Source organism: Oryctolagus cuniculus, chromosome 12 (assembly GCF_964237555.1).
Source record: "Oryctolagus cuniculus chromosome 12, mOryCun1.1, whole genome shotgun sequence".
Lineage (NCBI taxonomy): Eukaryota > Metazoa > Chordata > Mammalia > Lagomorpha > Leporidae > Oryctolagus > Oryctolagus cuniculus.
Window position 1 is genome coordinate 53,542,142 of NC_091443.1, and position 18,373 is coordinate 53,560,514.

At 43.9% G+C, this 18,373-nt stretch overlaps 2 protein-coding genes and 2 non-coding genes across 13 annotated transcripts in view; all 4 read left to right on the forward strand.

Moving 5' to 3' along the window:
* Nucleotides 1-10,703, forward strand: part of CHD8 (chromodomain helicase DNA binding protein 8) — a 66,658-nt gene extending 55,955 nt beyond the window's left edge. For 8 of the 10 annotated variants that reach the window (XM_070053910.1, XM_070053909.1, XM_070053912.1 and 5 more), the window contains 12 exons: nt 983-1,112; nt 2,163-2,238; nt 2,697-2,751; nt 2,929-3,136; nt 3,521-3,729; nt 3,822-4,541; nt 4,760-4,911; nt 5,158-5,460; nt 6,851-6,964; nt 7,152-7,331; nt 7,734-7,850; nt 9,708-10,703. In XM_070053910.1, the coding sequence (XP_069910011.1) occupies nt 983-1,112; nt 2,163-2,238; nt 2,697-2,751; nt 2,929-3,136; nt 3,521-3,729; nt 3,822-4,541; nt 4,760-4,911; nt 5,158-5,460; nt 6,851-6,964; nt 7,152-7,331; nt 7,734-7,850; nt 9,708-10,274 (2,831 nt within the window). In that variant the 3' untranslated portion in view covers nt 10,275-10,703. The remainder of the gene's footprint in view (nt 1-982; nt 1,113-2,162; nt 2,239-2,696; nt 2,752-2,928; nt 3,137-3,520; nt 3,730-3,821; nt 4,542-4,759; nt 4,912-5,157; nt 5,461-6,850; nt 6,965-7,151; nt 7,332-7,733; nt 7,851-9,707) is intronic. The other 2 variants (XM_070053907.1, XM_070053908.1) reach the window with 1 other exon arrangement.
* LOC127484033 (small nucleolar RNA U6-53/MBII-28) lies at nt 1,526-1,635 on the forward strand. The gene has a single exon (XR_007910814.1). It is a non-coding gene; the product is annotated as a small nucleolar RNA U6-53/MBII-28 (small nucleolar RNA).
* Nucleotides 6,530-6,638, forward strand: LOC127484034 (small nucleolar RNA U6-53/MBII-28). The gene has a single exon (XR_007910815.1). It is a non-coding gene; the product is annotated as a small nucleolar RNA U6-53/MBII-28 (small nucleolar RNA).
* A 491-nt stretch (nt 10,704-11,194) lies between the features above and the next one.
* SUPT16H (SPT16 homolog, facilitates chromatin remodeling subunit) overlaps nt 11,195-18,373 on the forward strand; it is a 49,923-nt gene continuing 42,744 nt past the window's right edge. Inside the window, exon 1 of the mRNA XM_002718048.5 lies at nt 11,195-11,976. Coding sequence (XP_002718094.1) covers nt 11,911-11,976 — 66 coding nt within the window. The 5' untranslated portion in view covers nt 11,195-11,910. The remainder of the gene's footprint in view (nt 11,977-18,373) is intronic.

Consider the following 18,373-nt stretch of genomic DNA (forward strand, 5'->3'; position numbering starts at 1 on the left):
TTTGTCTACTAACAAATCGCAGGCACTAAAAGCATTGAGTACTAATTTCCAGCACAGTGAGTTCATGAATGGAAACCTTTTCTTTTTCTAAAAATAGTTTTCTGTTAAATAAAATAAAAGTAATCACACTTAATCTACATATTTGTGAGAAGTTTAATGAGATAAGAAAAACTATGAGCATTTGTAGTCTGAGATTTACTTGTGAAACACAGGTAGAGTCTAGTTATCCTTGAGTGTGTTCATCAAATATTCACTGAATACCTATTTATATAAAAACCTAAGTTTCTTATTCTTCACTTGAGAATGTGTGACCTATCATTAAATTATTTAGCTTTATTTATCCTTCTGTATATTAATGATGAAAGATTACCAGTTATGTGGTTATGTAAATCTATCACCATAATATAAAAATTCTTTGACTAAATACCATTTAAAAATTCCTTTAGTTTATGTATTTTTATTTATTTGAAGGGCAGAGAGAAAGATTTTGCATCTGCTGGTTAATTCCCCTACTGCCCACAATAGCTGGAATTAGGCCAGGCCAAAGCCACGAGCCTGGAACTCAATCCAGGTCTTCCACATGGGTGGCAGAGACCCAAGTAGTTGAACCATCACCTGCTACCTCCCAGGGTATACCTTATTAGCAGGAAGCTGGAATTGGAAGTAGAGCTGGGACTTGTAACAAGGAACTCTGATATAGAATAAGGGCTTTCCAAGCAACATCTTAACTAGTGTGCCAGATGTGTGCCCCTCTTTGATTAAATTCATACCAGCAATCACTAATTTAAAGTCTTCATGATTCTAAATTGCTATAAAATGTCAATTATAATAATACAACCCAACAGCTACCCCCATTAACATTTTACCTATATTTTGGATTAAGAGCAAAGTAACACACATATTCCAATTATTCCAGCATCTACATAAGCATACAGGCAAAATGAATCTGATTTCCTTCTACTTTTGGTTCTTTTTCTTCTAGGCTATGAGAAATACAATACTATGAGGGCAGATCCAGCCTTATGCTTCCTAGAAAAGGCTGGCCGGCCAGATGATAAAGCCATTGCAGCAGAACATCGAGTGTTGGATAATTTCTCTGACATAGTAGAAGGGTAAGCATTGGTGTTTAGTTCTCTTAAAACTTTGAGCTCACTCTATGAAGCTTGACCTAAGAGATAACATAACCACCCTTTCTGAACCCATTGGGATTCAAACTTTTAACAGAGTGGACCAGCGGATATGGCTTGATAAATTAACCTAAAGCACATGACACCCTAAGGTACAACTAAGGGTGAAATGTAATGTTATACCCAAGTGACTCATTGAGTAGTTGTTCTAATGCACTATATAACATTCTTCTGCACAGCCACAGAAGCTGAAACAACAGCTGATTCTCTTGAAAGAGAGGAGTCAGGCAGCTCTCACATGTTGCTTATGTGGTATAGCCTCAGGCAATTTCTGCCCTGGTTTATCATTTTCCAGTGCTGCCTGACACATAAACATATTTATTCCTCCTGGATGCATGCCCCAATGATGAGTTGCCATGCTAATACTGAGCCACCAGGTAGGGCATTATTGCCCTGGTTTGGGTGCCAGTGAGTTTAACAAAACTTCTCACATGAAGACCTGAGGGGCATGTGAAATAGTTGGCTTAGTTAATGAATACCTACCCATGCCTACACAATTTAGAAATTTCTCATTGTTGATCACAATTTCAATTTGCTGTAGGACCCTCAAAGGAAATTGGGTCATTTTTCATTGCAAATCAATTATTACTGCTCATTAGAACATGGTAGTAAAAACAAAAACAAAAAACATGGACCATTCAAATATCATAGTAAAGAGTAAATAGTTGAGAAAGAGGGAGAGGATGGGTTAAACAATAGAAAGAGCTATAGAGAGGAAGTATTCTGATTAAAGTGTTTGATTTCAAATACAAGCAATTATGAGTGTCACTTTGTTGGTTTCTTGTAATTTCTTGTTTTGTTAGATGCTGTACCTAATTGGCCCAAAGCTTAGCACCCGCCCTGCTATTCCTACAATCATGAAATTAAAGACTATTCCATGCTGGATTGTATGTTTGGCCAGGTCTTCATCCTAGGTCCCTCTTAGTGATAAAAGATATATTATTAACATTTGCTTATGCCTCTGGATAATTTTAGGGTTGACTTTGATAAGGATTGTGAGGATCCTGAATATAAACCACTCCAGGGTCCACCGAAGGACCAAGATGATGAGGTAAGGAATTCTCATTTGAGTCTAGCTTTTCTCCATTACTAAATAGTTAAGTCTTCTCCCATTCTCTGAATCTTGAAGTATATTAACTTATCATATAAACTAGAAAGGAAAAACCATTTGAGAATATAAAGTATTCATACAGAGGATTATAAGGCCAACTGGGGGAGATCAGGGATGGCTTTATGGTTGAGGTGGGACCCAAGTTTGGTGTTGAAGGATATCATTTGACAAATTTCTGAATCTCATCTTTGAGTCATTAATAAGAACTGATCTTTCTGGTTCTACGTTCTTCTTCTTTTAGTTAGTTGCTTCCAAATTTCTGTGAGGGTTCCTTTCATTAGACATTTTTTTGACCCTTGGTGTCACAGAAGGACACACACAAGAAAGTGATTTCAGAGTGCCAACTTCCCCCCCTTTCACTCCCCCCTCCATCCTCTGGGGTGGATCTCCTTCTCTAGGGTGATCCCTTGATGATGATGGATGAGGAGATCTCAGTGATTGATGGAGATGAAGGTAAACCTCTAGGTCAACTAGTATAATTTTGCGTGGGGTGGTGGGGTTGGGGAATTGTTGACTGACTTGTTTTATCCTGGGATTCCTAAGAGCTGTGCCTTTGGGTGGGTTGAAATACCAGTATTATCTCTACTACCTTTTCTGTGCTTCCTGTTGATTCTACTTTGTTTCTCACAGCCCAGGTGACCCAACAGCCAGGCCATCTATTCTGGCCTCCAGGCTCTGCCCTAACAGCTAGGCTCCGGCGCCTTGTAACAGCCTATCAGCGCAGCTACAAGAGAGAACAGATGAAGATAGAGGCTGCAGAACGTGGGGATCGGCGACGGCGGCGTTGTGAAGCAGCCTTCAAGCTAAAAGAAATTGCACGACGTGAGAAACAACAACGGTAAAATATGACTGGGTATTTGGGCTGTGCTATGTGAGCCCTATACTACGAACCATCTTAGGAAGGGTTATTTGGAATACCCTACCGAGGGATCACCTTTTCTGCCTTGAACTGTTAACGCCTGTAGAACTTAAGACCTAACTTTTGTGTAATAATCATAAACCTCAGGACTGTATAGACAGTCTCATTAGTTATTTGCCTGCCTCATTCCCACCCACTCCCCTCTTAGCTTGGTGATTCTTATGTGTTAATATGACCTCACCTCTCCTTCTAGACTTTCTCTTCTTCTGCACCCCTCCCCCCACTGTAATATTTGAATCACTCTAGGAAGTGGCCAGTTTTCCTATGTTCTCCTGATCACGGTTGCCTTACCCCTCTTTGTAGATGGACAAGGCGTGAACAAACGGATTTCTATCGAGTAGTGTCTACCTTTGGTGTGGAATATGACCCTGACACCATGCAGTTCCATTGGGATCGCTTCCGCACTTTTGCCCGACTAGACAAAAAAACAGATGAAAGCCTTACCAAGTATTTCCATGGCTTTGTGGCCATGTGCCGCCAAGTGTGCCGCCTGCCCCCAGCAGCTGGAGATGGTAAGCAAGGTTGGAGAGTGTAGGGTGAATGGGGATGACTGTTGATGTGTCAACTCTTAGTTAATTTCTCTTTCTGTCCCTGTCTCTTACAGAACCCCCAGACCCTAATCTGTTCATTGAGCCCATCACTGAGGAGAGGGCCTCACGGACTCTTTACCGTATTGAATTGCTTCGACGCTTAAGGGAACAAGTTCTGTGTCACCCTCTTTTGGAAGATCGGCTGGCATTGTGTCAGCCCCCAGGTCCTGAATTGCCCAAATGGTGGGAGCCTGTTCGGCATGATGGGGAGCTACTACGAGGGGCAGCCCGCCATGGGGTGAGCCAAACAGACTGCAACATCATGCAGGACCCAGACTTCTCTTTTCTGGCTGCCCGTATGAATTACATGCAGAACCATCAGGCAGGAGCACCAGCTCCATCCCTGTCACGCTGCTCTACTCCACTGCTACACCAGCAGTATACCTCACGCACTGCCTCACCGTTGCCCCTGCGCCCAGATGCTCCTGTCGAAAAGTCACCTGAGGAGACAGCTGCCCAGGTCCCCAGTCTGGAGAGTCTGACTTTAAAGCTAGAACATGAGGTGGTGGCCAGGAGCCGACCAACCCCACAAGACTATGAGGTGCGAGTGGCCCCCTCTGATACTACCCCTTTGGTTTCCCGGAATATTCCGCCAGTCAAACTGGAGGATGAGGATGATTCAGACTCTGAGCTGGACTTGAGCAAGCTGTCACCATCATCCTCTTCTTCCTCATCCTCATCCAGCTCCAGCTCCAGCACTGATGAGAGTGAGGACGAGAAGGAAGAGAAGCTAAGTGAGTACATGTGACAGGCTGTTGGCCCTCTTCCCTGTTTTCCCTTCTGCTCTTTCCCTTTTCTAAAGGCAACCTCTTGAAAGAGATTTGGGTTTTGATTTGATAACATGTAAAAAGAGATCTGTTTGTCTTTGGGCCTTTATTCAAAGCCCGTATAATACCATTCCCATATAACATGACTCTCCTATCTTTGCTCATACACTCCATGTGATCTCTAGCTGCGGACCATTCCCGCTCAAAGCTCTATGATGAAGAGAGTCTCCTGTCTCTTACTATGTCCCAAGATGGATTCCCAAATGAAGATGGTGAACAAATGACTCCTGAGCTTTTGCTGCTGCAGGAAAGACAAAGAGCTTCTGAGTGGCCCAAGGTAATAACAGCTTCATTTCTGAACATGCAGATCCAGAAACAGAGTGGAACATTATATAAAGGGAATAAGGAAGATGGTTTTGGTTTATTTTTATGTTTAGTTCTGGAAGTTTTTGTGTGAAACTTTGCAGTTGGCTTGCTTCTTTCTTGTGATTACCCATCCTGGTAATGACAACAGTGTTGTGTGTCAGAGGATCATGTAGCCAGTACTCAGACCCTTCAGTGGTATCTCTTTTTCACCTCCCAGGATCGTGTCCTGATAAACCGTATTGACCTCATCTGCCAGGCTGTACTCTCAGGGAAGTGGCCTTCTAGCCGCAGGAACCAGGAAATGATCACAGGAGGAATTTTGGGGCCAGCCAACCACTTGCTAGAGAGTCCCTCATTGACCCCTGGAGAATATGGTGATTCTCCAGTCCCCACACCACGGAGCAGCAGTGCAGCTTCCATGGCTGAGGAGGAAGCATCTGCAGTAACCACAGCAGCAGCCCAATTCACCAAACTTCGCCGAGGCATGGATGAGAAGGAGTTTACGGTTCAGATCAAAGATGTAAGCTCACTACTGCAAAGTGGGAAAGGGGGCTGTTCTGTTAATGAGTTTCACTAAAGGGATATAAACTCATTTGGTTATCCAACTTTAGAAATGAGAGGAGGAAAGCAATGAGAGCTCACAGAGATCCATTTAGGAAGTCACTGAAGTAAGGGAAGGGATCTCTTGAGGACTAGATGAAAAGAAACCATATTTTTGAAGGAAATTTAATTGATACAAGACTCTTGTTGGCTCATTTCTATATATAAGCCTAATTTTTTTTGAGAAAAAATATTTATTTGAAAGGCAGAGTGAGACAGAGATCTTTAGTCCACTAGCTTACTCCCCAAACAACCACATATCAGCCAAATCTGTGCTAGGCTAAAACCAGGAACCTAGAACTCCATCCTGGTCTCACACGTGGGTGGCACGGCCCTAAGTGCTTGGAGCATCATCCACTCCTTTCCCAGATGCATTGGCAGGGAGCTGGATCAGAAACAGAGCAGCTGGGTCTCAAATTGGCACGATGATATGGGATTACAGCATCGCAAATAGTGCTTGACCTGTTGTGCCACAATGCCAGCCTCTGAGTTTTTTTTTTAAAGATTTATTTATTGGTTTGAAAGAGTTAGAGAGCTCTTCCATCTGCTAGTTTACTCCTCAGATGGCTGCAACAGCCTGACTAAAGCCAGAAGCTTCTTCCAGGTCTCCCACATAGACAACAAGGGCCCAAGCACACAAGCCATCTTCTGCTGCTTTTCCCAGACCATTAGCAGGGAGCTGGATGGGAAATGGAGCAGCCAGGTCTCAAATCAGTGCCCATATGGAATGCAAGCCTTGCAGGCAGTGTCTTTACCCACTGTGCCCCCTAAACCCGATTTTTAAAAATGAAATCAAATTATGAGAAAGCTGGTAAAATAATATCTGAAGTATTGAGCCTTATTAAAATTAATTTCTGAATCATTCTTTGTGAAATTAGTGTTGATTTTTAAGTGTTTTATAGATAGAAATGTTTATTCTTTCTTGATCCCCTTCCTAGCCAACCTTATGGTTTCTTAAATTAGTATGTGAAAAGCACAGCAGAATTTTGCCCCTGTGATGAGTTGCCATGCTAATACTGAGACACCAGGACGGGAGTTTTACCCTGCACTGGGTGTTATTGAAGTAAACTATACTTCTCGTCAATCTACCTGAGGGGCACTAGGTCCAAAAATGAGGTCTTTGGTAAGGAAGATGTGTGTTAAGTGTGTTAGGAGGTGTGTATTTCTCATTTCTCCCCTTTAATGATGGCCTGCCTTCTCACCATCATTGAGCCAGAGAATGACCCTTAGTCCAAATCCCCCAAAGTTTAATCTTTACTTTTAAAAGTTTGTGCCATATGATGTCTTGGGTGGGTGGGTTGTCTTCCTAGGAGGAAGGATTAAAGTTAACATTCCAGAAGCACAAGTTGATGGCTAATGGAGTAATAGGAGATGGACATCCACTCTTTCATAAGAAGAAGGGGAACAGAAAGAAGTTAGTGGAGGTAAGTGATAATCTTTAACATGATGACTAGATAAGGTGTTAACATTCCCAGTAATTGCTGAAGGCAGTTGGGATTAAGGGACTAGAAGATATTAGAATTACATCATGACTGCCATTGGCTCTGTTCCCCTTCCTTCCCTGCCCCAAAGAAGAGTATGTGCTCATGGGGGTGGATTCTGGGTTTGCAGCTGGAGGTGGAGTGCATGGAAGAGCCTAATCACCTTGATGTGGACCTGGAGACCCGGATCCCTGTCATCAATAAGGTGGATGGTACTTTGCTGGTGGGTGAGGATGCCCCTCGCCGGGCTGAACTGGAGATGTGGTTACAGGGTCATCCAGAGTTTGCTGTTGATCCCCGATTTCTAGCGGTGAGTGGCAGTTCCATCCAGCAAGATTTACAGTAATTCCCTTGGTATTGAAGCTGTGTGTTAAAGGGAAAGCATGCCATATTATATCATTGTTTTTGTATCTGCAAGATAAGAGTAATAATACCCAGTCTACCTCACAAAATAGTTATGAGTATTAAAGTGAAAGGATGTTAAAGCACTTATTAAACTAAATGCTAGCTAAATATCTACTATTAAATTATTATATGAACCACCTAATTTGGGGGAGGGGGAGAGATTCATTTAATGGCAGTTTTCCACTAGGATCAATCCTTTATCTGTGTAATAAAACATTTATTGTCAAACAAAAGACACTAATACTTTGATAGTTACTTCAGAGAATATTTTAGTTCCTCTGGAATAATCCATTGTTTTCTATTCCAGTATATGGAGGATCGCAGAAAACAGAAGTGGCAGAGATGTAAAAAAAATAATAAAGCTGACTTGAACTGTTTGGGAATGGAACCAATACAGACAGCTAACTCTAGGAATGGCAAAAAGGTGAGATGAGCGTTGCCATTCTGTCCGATGGTATCTGCAGTATTACAAAGCTAGAGTAGGTAATCTCTTAAAAGTTTCAAAATTCTGAAGGGGCTTCAGAAAGTGGATGGAGAAGTAGATTAAAAGATAATGTGAATTTTCCATAATTGTTTGATATATTTCAGAAGTGACATGGGGGCCCTCCTAAGGAAAACATGGGGTCTCCCAATATACAACATTAGAAGCCACTAAAATATCAGTAATGGAAAAAGCACAGGAAACCATGTTTTATAATCATAATGAGAATTTTGGTCATTGGGTCATTCAGAATTCCCAGATTTAGTTATGCTTTTATCATGGTTATAGACCACTTGGTATAGTAAGAATCCATAGTTTTTCTTTCCACTAAAATATTACTGCAAACTTTTCTTTTGGCTAAAATGACCTTACTCTGTGCAGCAGTTACATTTTTAATGCATATATGTATAGATCATGCTTTGGTTTGCTGGCAGTTATCTAGATGAACATGTATCTTTGTACTTGATTTAACCATTCTCCATTTGATTTTTATATAATCTATTAACACCACATGGTGGATCTTTTAACAGAATTAATTTCAAATTAATAATGTTTTATATTGCAGAAATTCTAAAATCAGCACATAATAGATTTTTGAGGCTTATCATTTTTATATAGGTAAAAATATTACTGTGGTAGGATGTTTTAATTTTCACTGTTAGCCACCATGAGACCAAGAGTATAATACGTATAATGTTTGATATTGGAAAGGCTGGGGGCTGGAAGACTGATGCCATCTTTGTCTTAACTGTATAGAACAATCTATAAAAAAGATTTTTCCTCCAGTATTGCCTATTTTTATCCCAAGTATTTTTGCAACTCCCTTACAAGGTCAGTTGACAACCTTAAGAAAGGCTAAATCACAGGAAGTCACAGCACATAATATGACTTGACCAGTACAGAATTCTTAGTGCAGAATTGACAGTGAATCTAGCATTGTTATTACCAAGACCTGTAGAGTTCAAGCGTTATTACAGTTTATTTAAAAAATCCATAGAAACTAATATTATGATGTTTGTTTTATAAAGGTATGCTCCCTTATTAGATGTTAGGCTTAGCTTGGGAAACAGTGCAGAGAGGTACCAGTTGCTATAAGCATTTAATCCCAGTTAACCCCATGTTGTGCTAAGGCAAGTAACAAAGCAGAGGCACTAAAAGTAATAATTTCCAACTTCAGTGAACTTAATCAGTATCTGTAGTCAGAACCATCCAGAAGAAGCCATTTAAAATTCAGCAGATATATGAATATGGTGAGGAGCTACCTATTATTTTAGTGTTCTAGGTATGTAGAAGTCTCCTTATGACTGTCTTGAATTTATCCTCTGAGGTGTAATACTAGAGAGTAATACTGTAAATATCAATATAGTCATGCTGTACTTCATGTATTAAGATCATGAGAGTAACCTGCTTCAATAGACACTTAAGTGTGCATGTGCTGACTCATTCACTGCCTTACCTATACCCCTTATTAACAAAAGTTGCACATTTGAAATGGTTGGCTGGAGTAAAGGTATAATATAGTCCCTGGGGGGAAAAAGCAATAATCTCTGGTTCACATATCAGTATCAAATCCTTAATCTTAGCTTCAGCATCATAGTTTCCACCAGCTGAGTCCAGCATTTATTTCCTGTTCCCCATTACCACTAGACAAGCCTAGTGCCATAATACTTGTTTTACCTCGTTTATGACAGATTCAGTAAAAAAAAAATTGTGAGCTAGGACTCCGCTGGCATCTTTATCTTCTCCTCTCTCTCCTGCCCCTTCTTTCTTTTTACTGTCTTCTGTTTTTTTTTCTCTCAGGGTCACCATGCTGAAACTGTGTTCAACCGGGTTTTGCCAGGGCCTATTGCACCAGAGAGCAGCAAGAAGCGGGCCCGCAGGACGCGACCAGACCTTTCTAAGATGATGGCCCTGATGCAGGGAGGAGGCACTGGGTCCTTATCTCTACATAACACCTTCCAACACAGCAGTGGTGGCCTACAGTCTGTGTCATCTCTGGGTCACAGCAGTGCCACTTCTGCATCTTTGCCTTTTATGCCATTTGTGATGGGTGGTGCAGCATCATCCCCTCATGTAGACTCCAGCACCATGCTTCATCACCACCACCACCACCCCCACCCCCACCATCACCACCATCACCATCCAGGCTTGAGAGCCACTGGCTACCCCTCTTCACCAGCGACTACCACCTCTGGTACTGCCTTGCGGTTGCCATCACTGCAACCTGAGGAGGATGACGACGACGAGGATGAGGAAGATGATGATGATTTATCTCAGGGCTATGATAGCTCAGAAAGGGACTTCTCACTCATTGATGACCCTATGATGCCAGCCAACTCAGACTCCAGTGAAGATGCTGATGACTGAAGCCTCAGCATGGTCCCCATTGCTTGGGTGGCTGCTGTATTTTCATTTACTCTGGCCCTTGGACTATGAAGAAATGGGAGGGGCAGGGGAGATGTGGGGAAACCCAGGACTCCAGGAGGTGGAAAGGGAAAAAAATCAAAACAAAAAAAAAAAACCTGTACCTGATTGCTCCCAATTTTGAGAGGATCGGGTGGGCAGGGGAACTCCTAAAATAATACATGACCACTTCCTCGTTGCTGGGGAAGGAAAGGAGACTAGAGCTGCTGGTGCGCTCACCCCTCCCTAGACACCTCCATTAACCACAGACTATGTAGCGCTGGCCCTCGCCTCTGGCAGAGCCTGTTCCTGGCCGAACTGTGGATACAGCTGGAGGGTCAGGAACTGTTACCTTCCTTCCCCTTGGCATTAATAAATTTAAGTTAATCCTTTTCCACTCTTCCCTTGTTCTATATTTGCTCAGGATGAGTACTGACTTTGAGATGATGTTCATGGTGGGTAACTTCAACACCACTTCCCTGAAGTTAGCACTGTTCATACTAAATTACCTTGGACCGAACACTTCATGCCATATGTAAATGCAAATGCCCAGCTTGCTAAACACAAGGGAATGATTTAAGGTGAAAGGTAAAATGTTTCAAACTTCCGAGTTCGTTCTTAGGAAAAGGAGAACCAAGAATCTGTCAAGAATCTCGTACATTCTCTCCCTACTGCACTGAAATAGTGGTGCTTTGGGGGAAGCTGTGGAATGGTGCCGCTTCTCATGAGCCGCAGTGAGGGGCACTAACTGAAACGATGCTCCCACGACGTGGGCTCGGGGTTATAAGAAAAAACCATGAAGGTTTGTGGAGCCCTCAAGCCATCTCTGTTAACCTCCCACCTTTCTACGATCCCACCGCTCAGATAAACCCTGGGCACTTTATTTTCCTTTCTGTGGCCAAGTGCTCTCCCTTCGCACGCGTTGTAATCTGTCGCGAGGCTGGGCGCCTCAGCCCTCTCGGAGGAGCGCTGGACCTAGCGTCCTAGCCCCGAGGAGCTTCCCTGCCCTAAAGCAGTGCTTCCTCACCATTTCTGGCAGAGGCGCGTAGCCGGTGGCACGGTCGTCTTCCCTCTCCTATCTCACGCTAGATCCCGCTCTTTCCGCTTCCCCCGCCTTTGCCGATGGGGTGGGGCCGTCACGGCCCCGCGCGGCAGCTCCTGCGAGGCGGGGCGCGCACGTCAGATCTCGCGCCGCTTCTGCCTCGCCGGGCGGCTGCGGCTTCCACCAAGCAGGCGCTCCGGGAGCTCGCGGCGGGGTGAGAGTAAGGGCGGGGGCAAAGCGTCACGTGATGACGTCCATGGCGTGCGCTCTGGCGAAGTTGACCAGAAACCCCGCGAAAATCGACTCCTTTCGCCTTGCACATTTTGGTGATTTTCCCCAGTCTTTTTCTTTCTCTCCTCCTATCCCGACTCTCTGGAGAGAGAATTTAAAAAACAAAACAATAAAACAAACACTCAGGACCCGGAAGCGGAAAGGGCATCTTTGAGGTCGATACTTCCGGGTCACTGGGAGAGTGCGGGATTCCGGGGCCGAGAGCGGTTGGCGGAGCCGGGACCTCGCGTGATTCTCGAAACCCGAGGAGAAGCGGTGTCCGGGGCTATGGCTGTAACTCTGGACAAAGACGCTTATTATCGGCGGGTGAAGAGACTGTACAGCAATTGGCGGGTAAGAAAAGTCCCGTGATTTTCCCTAGGGAGCCCCCCTCAACCATCCCATAATAACCCTGTTTCTCGGCGCCCTTTTTTCCCTTTCGTTCAGGAATTCCCAGGCTCAGTGTCGCGCCCTTTTCGTTGCCCTGAATCATGCCCCGCAGGCGCCTGCGAGTGCTGCAGGGTACCAGGGTATCCCCCGCAGTCGCCCTGCCCTGCGGCCACCACCATCTTCCCCGCGTGCCAGCCCCGGTCATGCATAACCGCCTCCTCTCGCCGTCGCTTCCCGCCCTAGACGAGGCAACATCCTTCCCTCCCGCCCTGCGATCACGTCTCGGTGCCCCCACCTGCGATTTTGCACGCACCCACGCACTCGCTCTGTCCCTCCAGAGCCACGGTTTTCCGCCCCTGGTCCCGCCAGAATTACAACCGTGTTCGTGAAGGAGGGGTGGAGGGGCACGGAGGATGTGCATCTGACTCTTCGTGTTCATCGTTTGCGGGGCTTCTGCTGGAGTTAAAAAAAGAAATAACTGCTCACGCGCAACTGCTTCGTGTTCTAGGCCCTGCCGTTGGTAACAGAAATCTAACGCTGAAAACCTGCAGGCATTAGTAATAGAAAAACAACGCTGTGAAGCCCAAACCTAATTACTAGTTTTCTTTCTTGGTAGTGTATCCGAGGCACGTGTTAAGTAAAAGCTGTGGCCGTCCCTGGTCTTGTAAAGACTGGGCAATGTTGCTGCTTTTAAAACGTCCACAGTTAAAAGTTATTTTTATGATGTTTATTAATTGAACGTGTGATTGCATTCTGTGGCTCAACCTAAGCTGTCCAGCTTGCGTCTTACCTTTGAACCCTATCGTCAAGGGAAGGAATATTGCCTTATATTAGACCTGAAAAACGTCTTTGACAAACGTGATCAATTCTGATTCCAACATTGTAGATTATCTTAACAGTTAAACCTTTACTAAAAGGCGGCTGTGAAAATGGGTTATTTCCCTGCCATTCATACTAGAAATTTGAGTGCATGTTTTATCTTCTGAAGATAAATGCATTAGATAATTGAAAATGGGTTTACTGCTGTATTTTATGAAAAGCAGAAGAACTCTATGCTAGACAAATGCTGAATGTAAATTATGTTTTTAAAATTTCTTATTAGCTAGCAGATTTTGCAACTTCTCACAATTTTATAACTCAAAGTTGTCTGTTTGAAAAGCTTTGTAAAGTCTCAATATTTTCTAATGAATAAGTACTTGTGTATGGTAATAATTAGAAGCCCTCTTCCACCTATGAGCCCTGGAATTAACACCTTTGATGTGGGAATTGGTTCAAGTGCTAGTAATTCAGAATTCCTCAAATTATTTCCTTTTTGGGTTATTGCAAATATTAGTTAAAATTTTCATAGCTTATGACCTGAAAACAATTGCAGTATCACATATTTGAACTGAATAGAAACATCAAAAATGTTAAGCCTATGTCTGAATAAATAATTCCATCTTTTAGTATCATGGGGGCCTGGTTCCAGGACCTCTTCACAAGTACTAAAAATCTAATAGTCTTCAGTCCATTATATAAAATATGGTAGTATTTGCATATAACCCATGAACATTGTCCTGTGTGATTTAAGTTGTCTCCAGAATACTTATAATACTTATCACAGCAGAATAGTCTGTAAATAGTTGTTATTCTGTATTGTTTAGGGAATGATAACCAAAAAGTCCATTTTCAGTACAGAAGCAGTTTTCTTTCCCTCAGATATTTTCAATGCATGGTTTGTTAAACCCCTGGATATGATACCCTGTACAGAGAGCTGACATTTTAAAGATGAGAAAATATGTTTGGTCAAAATCAAATAGGAGACCTACATAACAACTACTGTTTGTGACTTTTGTTGGACCTTTGCATCTCATCCAGTACAGTCTTTGCTTCTTCTATGTTAGAGCTGCTAACAACAGAATAGTTTTTATGGAACCTATCCATTTCTGCTTAGAAAATCCCAGATGGTAGTGGTGGATCATGGAAGAGGGTTGTGGGTTTCCTGTCCAGTTGAACTTGTTCAGGGATTCCCAGCCTTTATTTTGATAATTTTTAACCAAGTAGTGGGATTAGTACTGTTCTCTGTGGAACACAAAACAGATTACCTACCCTTCTGAGACTCCACTTGCTTTGAAGGGTAAGAGTATGGTACTCAGGCATACCTATTAATCCTTTGAGACTTACCCTTTAGGACCTTCTGCTCTGAACGAATGAATCTTCATGAAGAATTACCAGAAATGTCAGAATAGCAGCTGTTTTCAAAAGGAATGTTGATCTAGTGCATTCATTCGTGCCGTTCTATGTCAGTTCCCAGGTTTGGGGTAGTGAGTGACTGTGACCTCAAAAAGATTTGTGCCAGTGAAGAAACAGTAAGCTGAGCTTAGAGTCGGTGCTTCTCTCGAGTGCTGTCCTCTAGCTCTTAGCTGGTTTGTCTGGTGGTGCGGTTTCTTGCTCTGGGCAGTTTTCTAAGACTAGGCAACTATCTTCTGTGACTCAGGATTATTTTTTTAATATAGACAATTCCTGTATTACTTTTAGAAAGTCAATGGTTGTCCTCCAGCAAGATGATGGATTATGTCCACCCATCTCAGTTCTTTACAGCTCCTTTATCTTTAGAATAGAAGCAAGAAACCTTTAAGTAATGTTATGGTTTCTTGAATAAAGAGGGCTCTTTAGATGGAAGTAAATGCCAAGTCGGGGATATTTTTATTCCTGCTCACCTAACTTTTGTAGTGTAATTACATACTTTTTCTTTTTTTTTAAGTTTTTTTTTTTTTTGAGAGATAGAGCCACAGAGAGATCTTCCATCTGCTGGTTCACTCCCCAAATGGCCACAATGGCCAGATCTGAGTGAATCCGAAGCCAGGAGCCAGGAACTTCTTCCAGGGACCATCTTCTACTGCTTTCCCAGGCCATAGCAGAGAACTGGATCGGAAGAGGAGTATCCAGGACTCAAGCCAATGCCCATATGGGATGCCAACACTGCAGGCAGAGGCTTACCCCACAGTCCCACAACACCGGCCTCAATACTTTACTTTTTTTTTTTTTTTTTTTTTAAGATTTTATTTATTTGAAAGGCTGAGTCACAGAGAGAGAGAGAAGAGAGCAAGAGAAAGAGATCTTCCACCAGCTGGTTCACTCCTCAAATGGCGGCAATGGCCAAGGCTGGGCCAGACCAACGCCAGGAGCTTATCCCATTCTCCCACATGGATACAGAGTCCCTAGGCACTTGGGCCATCTTCCACCACTTTCCCAGTCACATTAGCAGGGAGCTGGATCAGAAGTGGAGCACCCAGTACACAAACAGATGCCCATATGGGATGCCAGCACTGCAGGCCAGCCCCTAATTACATACTTATTATGTTTCGTTTTTATCCCTTTTACTGACTCGTTCCTGGCATAGGAACTATGAGAAACTGTGATAATTGATTTCTGCACTTTGGCATATCTCTTTCTGGCGCTAATTAATGTGACCATTGTCGCTCCCCCTCTTCGTGGAGGAACAACACTAAGCCCTGCCTAGGCTTCATATCCGAGTCACGGCACCATTATGTCGCTCCCCCTCTTCGTGGAGGAACGACACAGGACCCTGCGCTGTTCTTTCGTCTGCTCGGCCCTCCCCGGGTTTGCTGCTGGTTCTTCCCGGGTTGGCTACTATCCCTTCCACCTCCGTGGAAGGGCAGTTCCCCCTGGCCACATTCCCCACTTCCGCAGGGGAGCGGCACACCGCCGGCCGGCTCTCTCGGGGGCTGCACAGGTGTTCCCTCAGATGTTCCCCTTAGATGTTCCTGGTGCATGCCATCTCTCTCCTCCTTTATAGTCCTCCTCTGCCAATCCCAACTCGGCTGCCCACACGCCGAGTACGCTGCTCTCCTCCAATCAGGAGCAAGCCCCACAGTTTATTGGTTGAACTGGAGGCAGCTGTGCAGAAGCTGTTTACTTCTCTCCCAGCGCCATATTGTGGGAGAGCAGATGCATAGAATAAGTCTTAATTCCAGTAACTCAGTCCAGTCCGGACTGCTCCCCACAACCATAAGTCATTTATTGTTAGAATTATCTCAGGTTTGTTTTTTTGTTTGTTTGTTTGTTTGTTTTAGATTTATTTTATTTATTTGAAAGTCAAAGTTACACAGAGAGAGGAGAGGCAGAGAGAGAGACGTCTTCCACCCAATGGTTCACTCCCCAATTGGCCACAAGGGGCGGAGCTTCCTCCAGGTCTCCCATGCAGGTAGAGGGGCTCAGGGACCTGGGCCATCTTCCACTGCTTTCCCAGGCCATAGCAGAGAGCTGGATCAGAAGTGGAGCAGCCGGGTTTCAAACTGGCACCCATATGGAATGCCGGCGCTTCAGGCCAGGGTGTTAACCTGCCACACCACAGCACTGGCCCCAAAATTGTCTCAGTTTAGGTGCCAAAACAGTGGTGTAGCAGCTAAAGCTGCTGCCTGCAGTGCCAGTATCCCATATGGGTGCCACTTTGAGTCCTGGCTTCTCCACTTCTGATCCAGCTCCCTGCTAATGGCCTGGGAAAACATTGGAAGATGGCCCAAGTGCTTAGGCCCCTGTACTCAAGTTGGAGACCCAGATGAACCTCCTTTTGCCTCAGCTCTGGCCATTGTGGCCATCTGGGGATGGGAGACCTCTCTCTGTCTCTCCCTCTCTCTGTCTTAACTCTGCCTTTCAAATAAATAAATTTTTAAAAAATAAACCCAACTTCACAATTGTTGCCAATTCCTTATCACCTGTATTACAATATTTTATTTGATTCTCATCTTAAAAATCATTTTAATTAATGCATACAATTTTTTAAAAAAGACTTTGTTTATTTGAGAGGTAGAGTTACAGATAGAGGGACAGAGAGAGGTCTTAATTGGTTCACTCCCCACATACGCTGGAACTGGGCCAATCAGGAGCTTCTTCCGGGTCTTCCATGCAGGTGCAGAGTCCCAAACACTTGGACCATCTTCTGTTCTCCCAGGCTGTAAGCAGAGAGCTGGATTGGTAGAGGAGCAGCTGGGTTACAAACCAGCACTTGTATGGGATGCTGGCGCCACAGGCAGAGGCTTAGCCCACTACACCGCAGCACCAGCCCCAATACATATATTTTTTAACAAAAAATCATAGTTCTAAGAAAAGCCTTAAAATAAAAAAGTTACTTGCCCCAGAGGCTAATAAGTTTTTTTTTGCACAGTTTTTAGAAAAATCAGTATCTGCATTCACATCATTTACTTATATAAGTATCTTCACTGCTCAGAGAATGTCACAATTCCTTTTCCTTACAGTTTTAAATTTTTTCTGACAATAATTGCCCTTTTTTTTTTTAATCTCCTTAGCCTTAGCTTTCCCCCAATAGGTCTGTCTTAATGTTATCAATTCTTCTGAAATCCTTACACTCAGAATTTTACTGTTATTTTTCATTTGTTCCTGAAGATTTTATTTATTTGAAAGGCAGAGTTAGAGAAGGAGAGACAGAGAGCTCTTCCATCCATTGGCCCACCCCATATGGCCACAACAGCCAGGGCCAGGCTAGGCTGAAGCCAGAAGCATTTTCCAGGTCTTGCACATGGGTGCAGGGGTCCTCCACTGCTTTCCCAGGGACATCACCAGACACCTAGATTAAAAGTGGAACAGCCAGGGCTCCAGCTGGCCCCTGTATGTGATGTTTATGCCGCAGGCCATGGCTTTAATCCGCTGTGCCACAGTGCTTGCCCCTAGAATCCACGGTTTGTTTACAGCATTTTTTCTAAGAGCTTCTTAGGCAAGAATACATAGAATATAGTTTTCTGAGCCCTTATGTGTCCTTTTTTTAATGTTATTGATCATTTGATTAATGATACAGTTCAACAGCTACGAAATTCTGGGTTGGAAATCATTTTTTCAAAGATGGAAGGCTGATGTGATTCTGTGTTTAGAAGTTTCACGATGTTGTGACTTAATATGTGTTGCCTTTTTTTTTTTTCTCTCTTTGTACTGAGTTGGGAAAAGTGACAGGAGAGGGAGGGGAATTTAATCTTTTTTTTTTTTTTTTTTTTTTGACAGGCAGAGTGGACAGTGAGAGAGAGACAGAGAGAAAGGTCTTCCTTTGCCGTTGGTTCACCCTCCAATGGCCGCTGCGGCCGGCGCACCACGGTGATCCGATGGCAGGAGCCAGGTGCTTTTTCCTGGTCTCCTATGGGGTGCAGGGCCCAAGCACTTGGGCCATCCTCCACTGCACTCCCGGGCCACAGCAGAGAGCTGGCCTGGAAGAGGGGCAAGCGGGACAGAATCCGGCGCCCCGACTGGGACTAGAACCCGGTGTGCCAGCGCTGCAAGGTGGAGGATTAGCCTAGTGAGCCACGGCGCCGGCCCAGTGCTAGGATCTTGTATTTGATCATTTTCTTTCCCC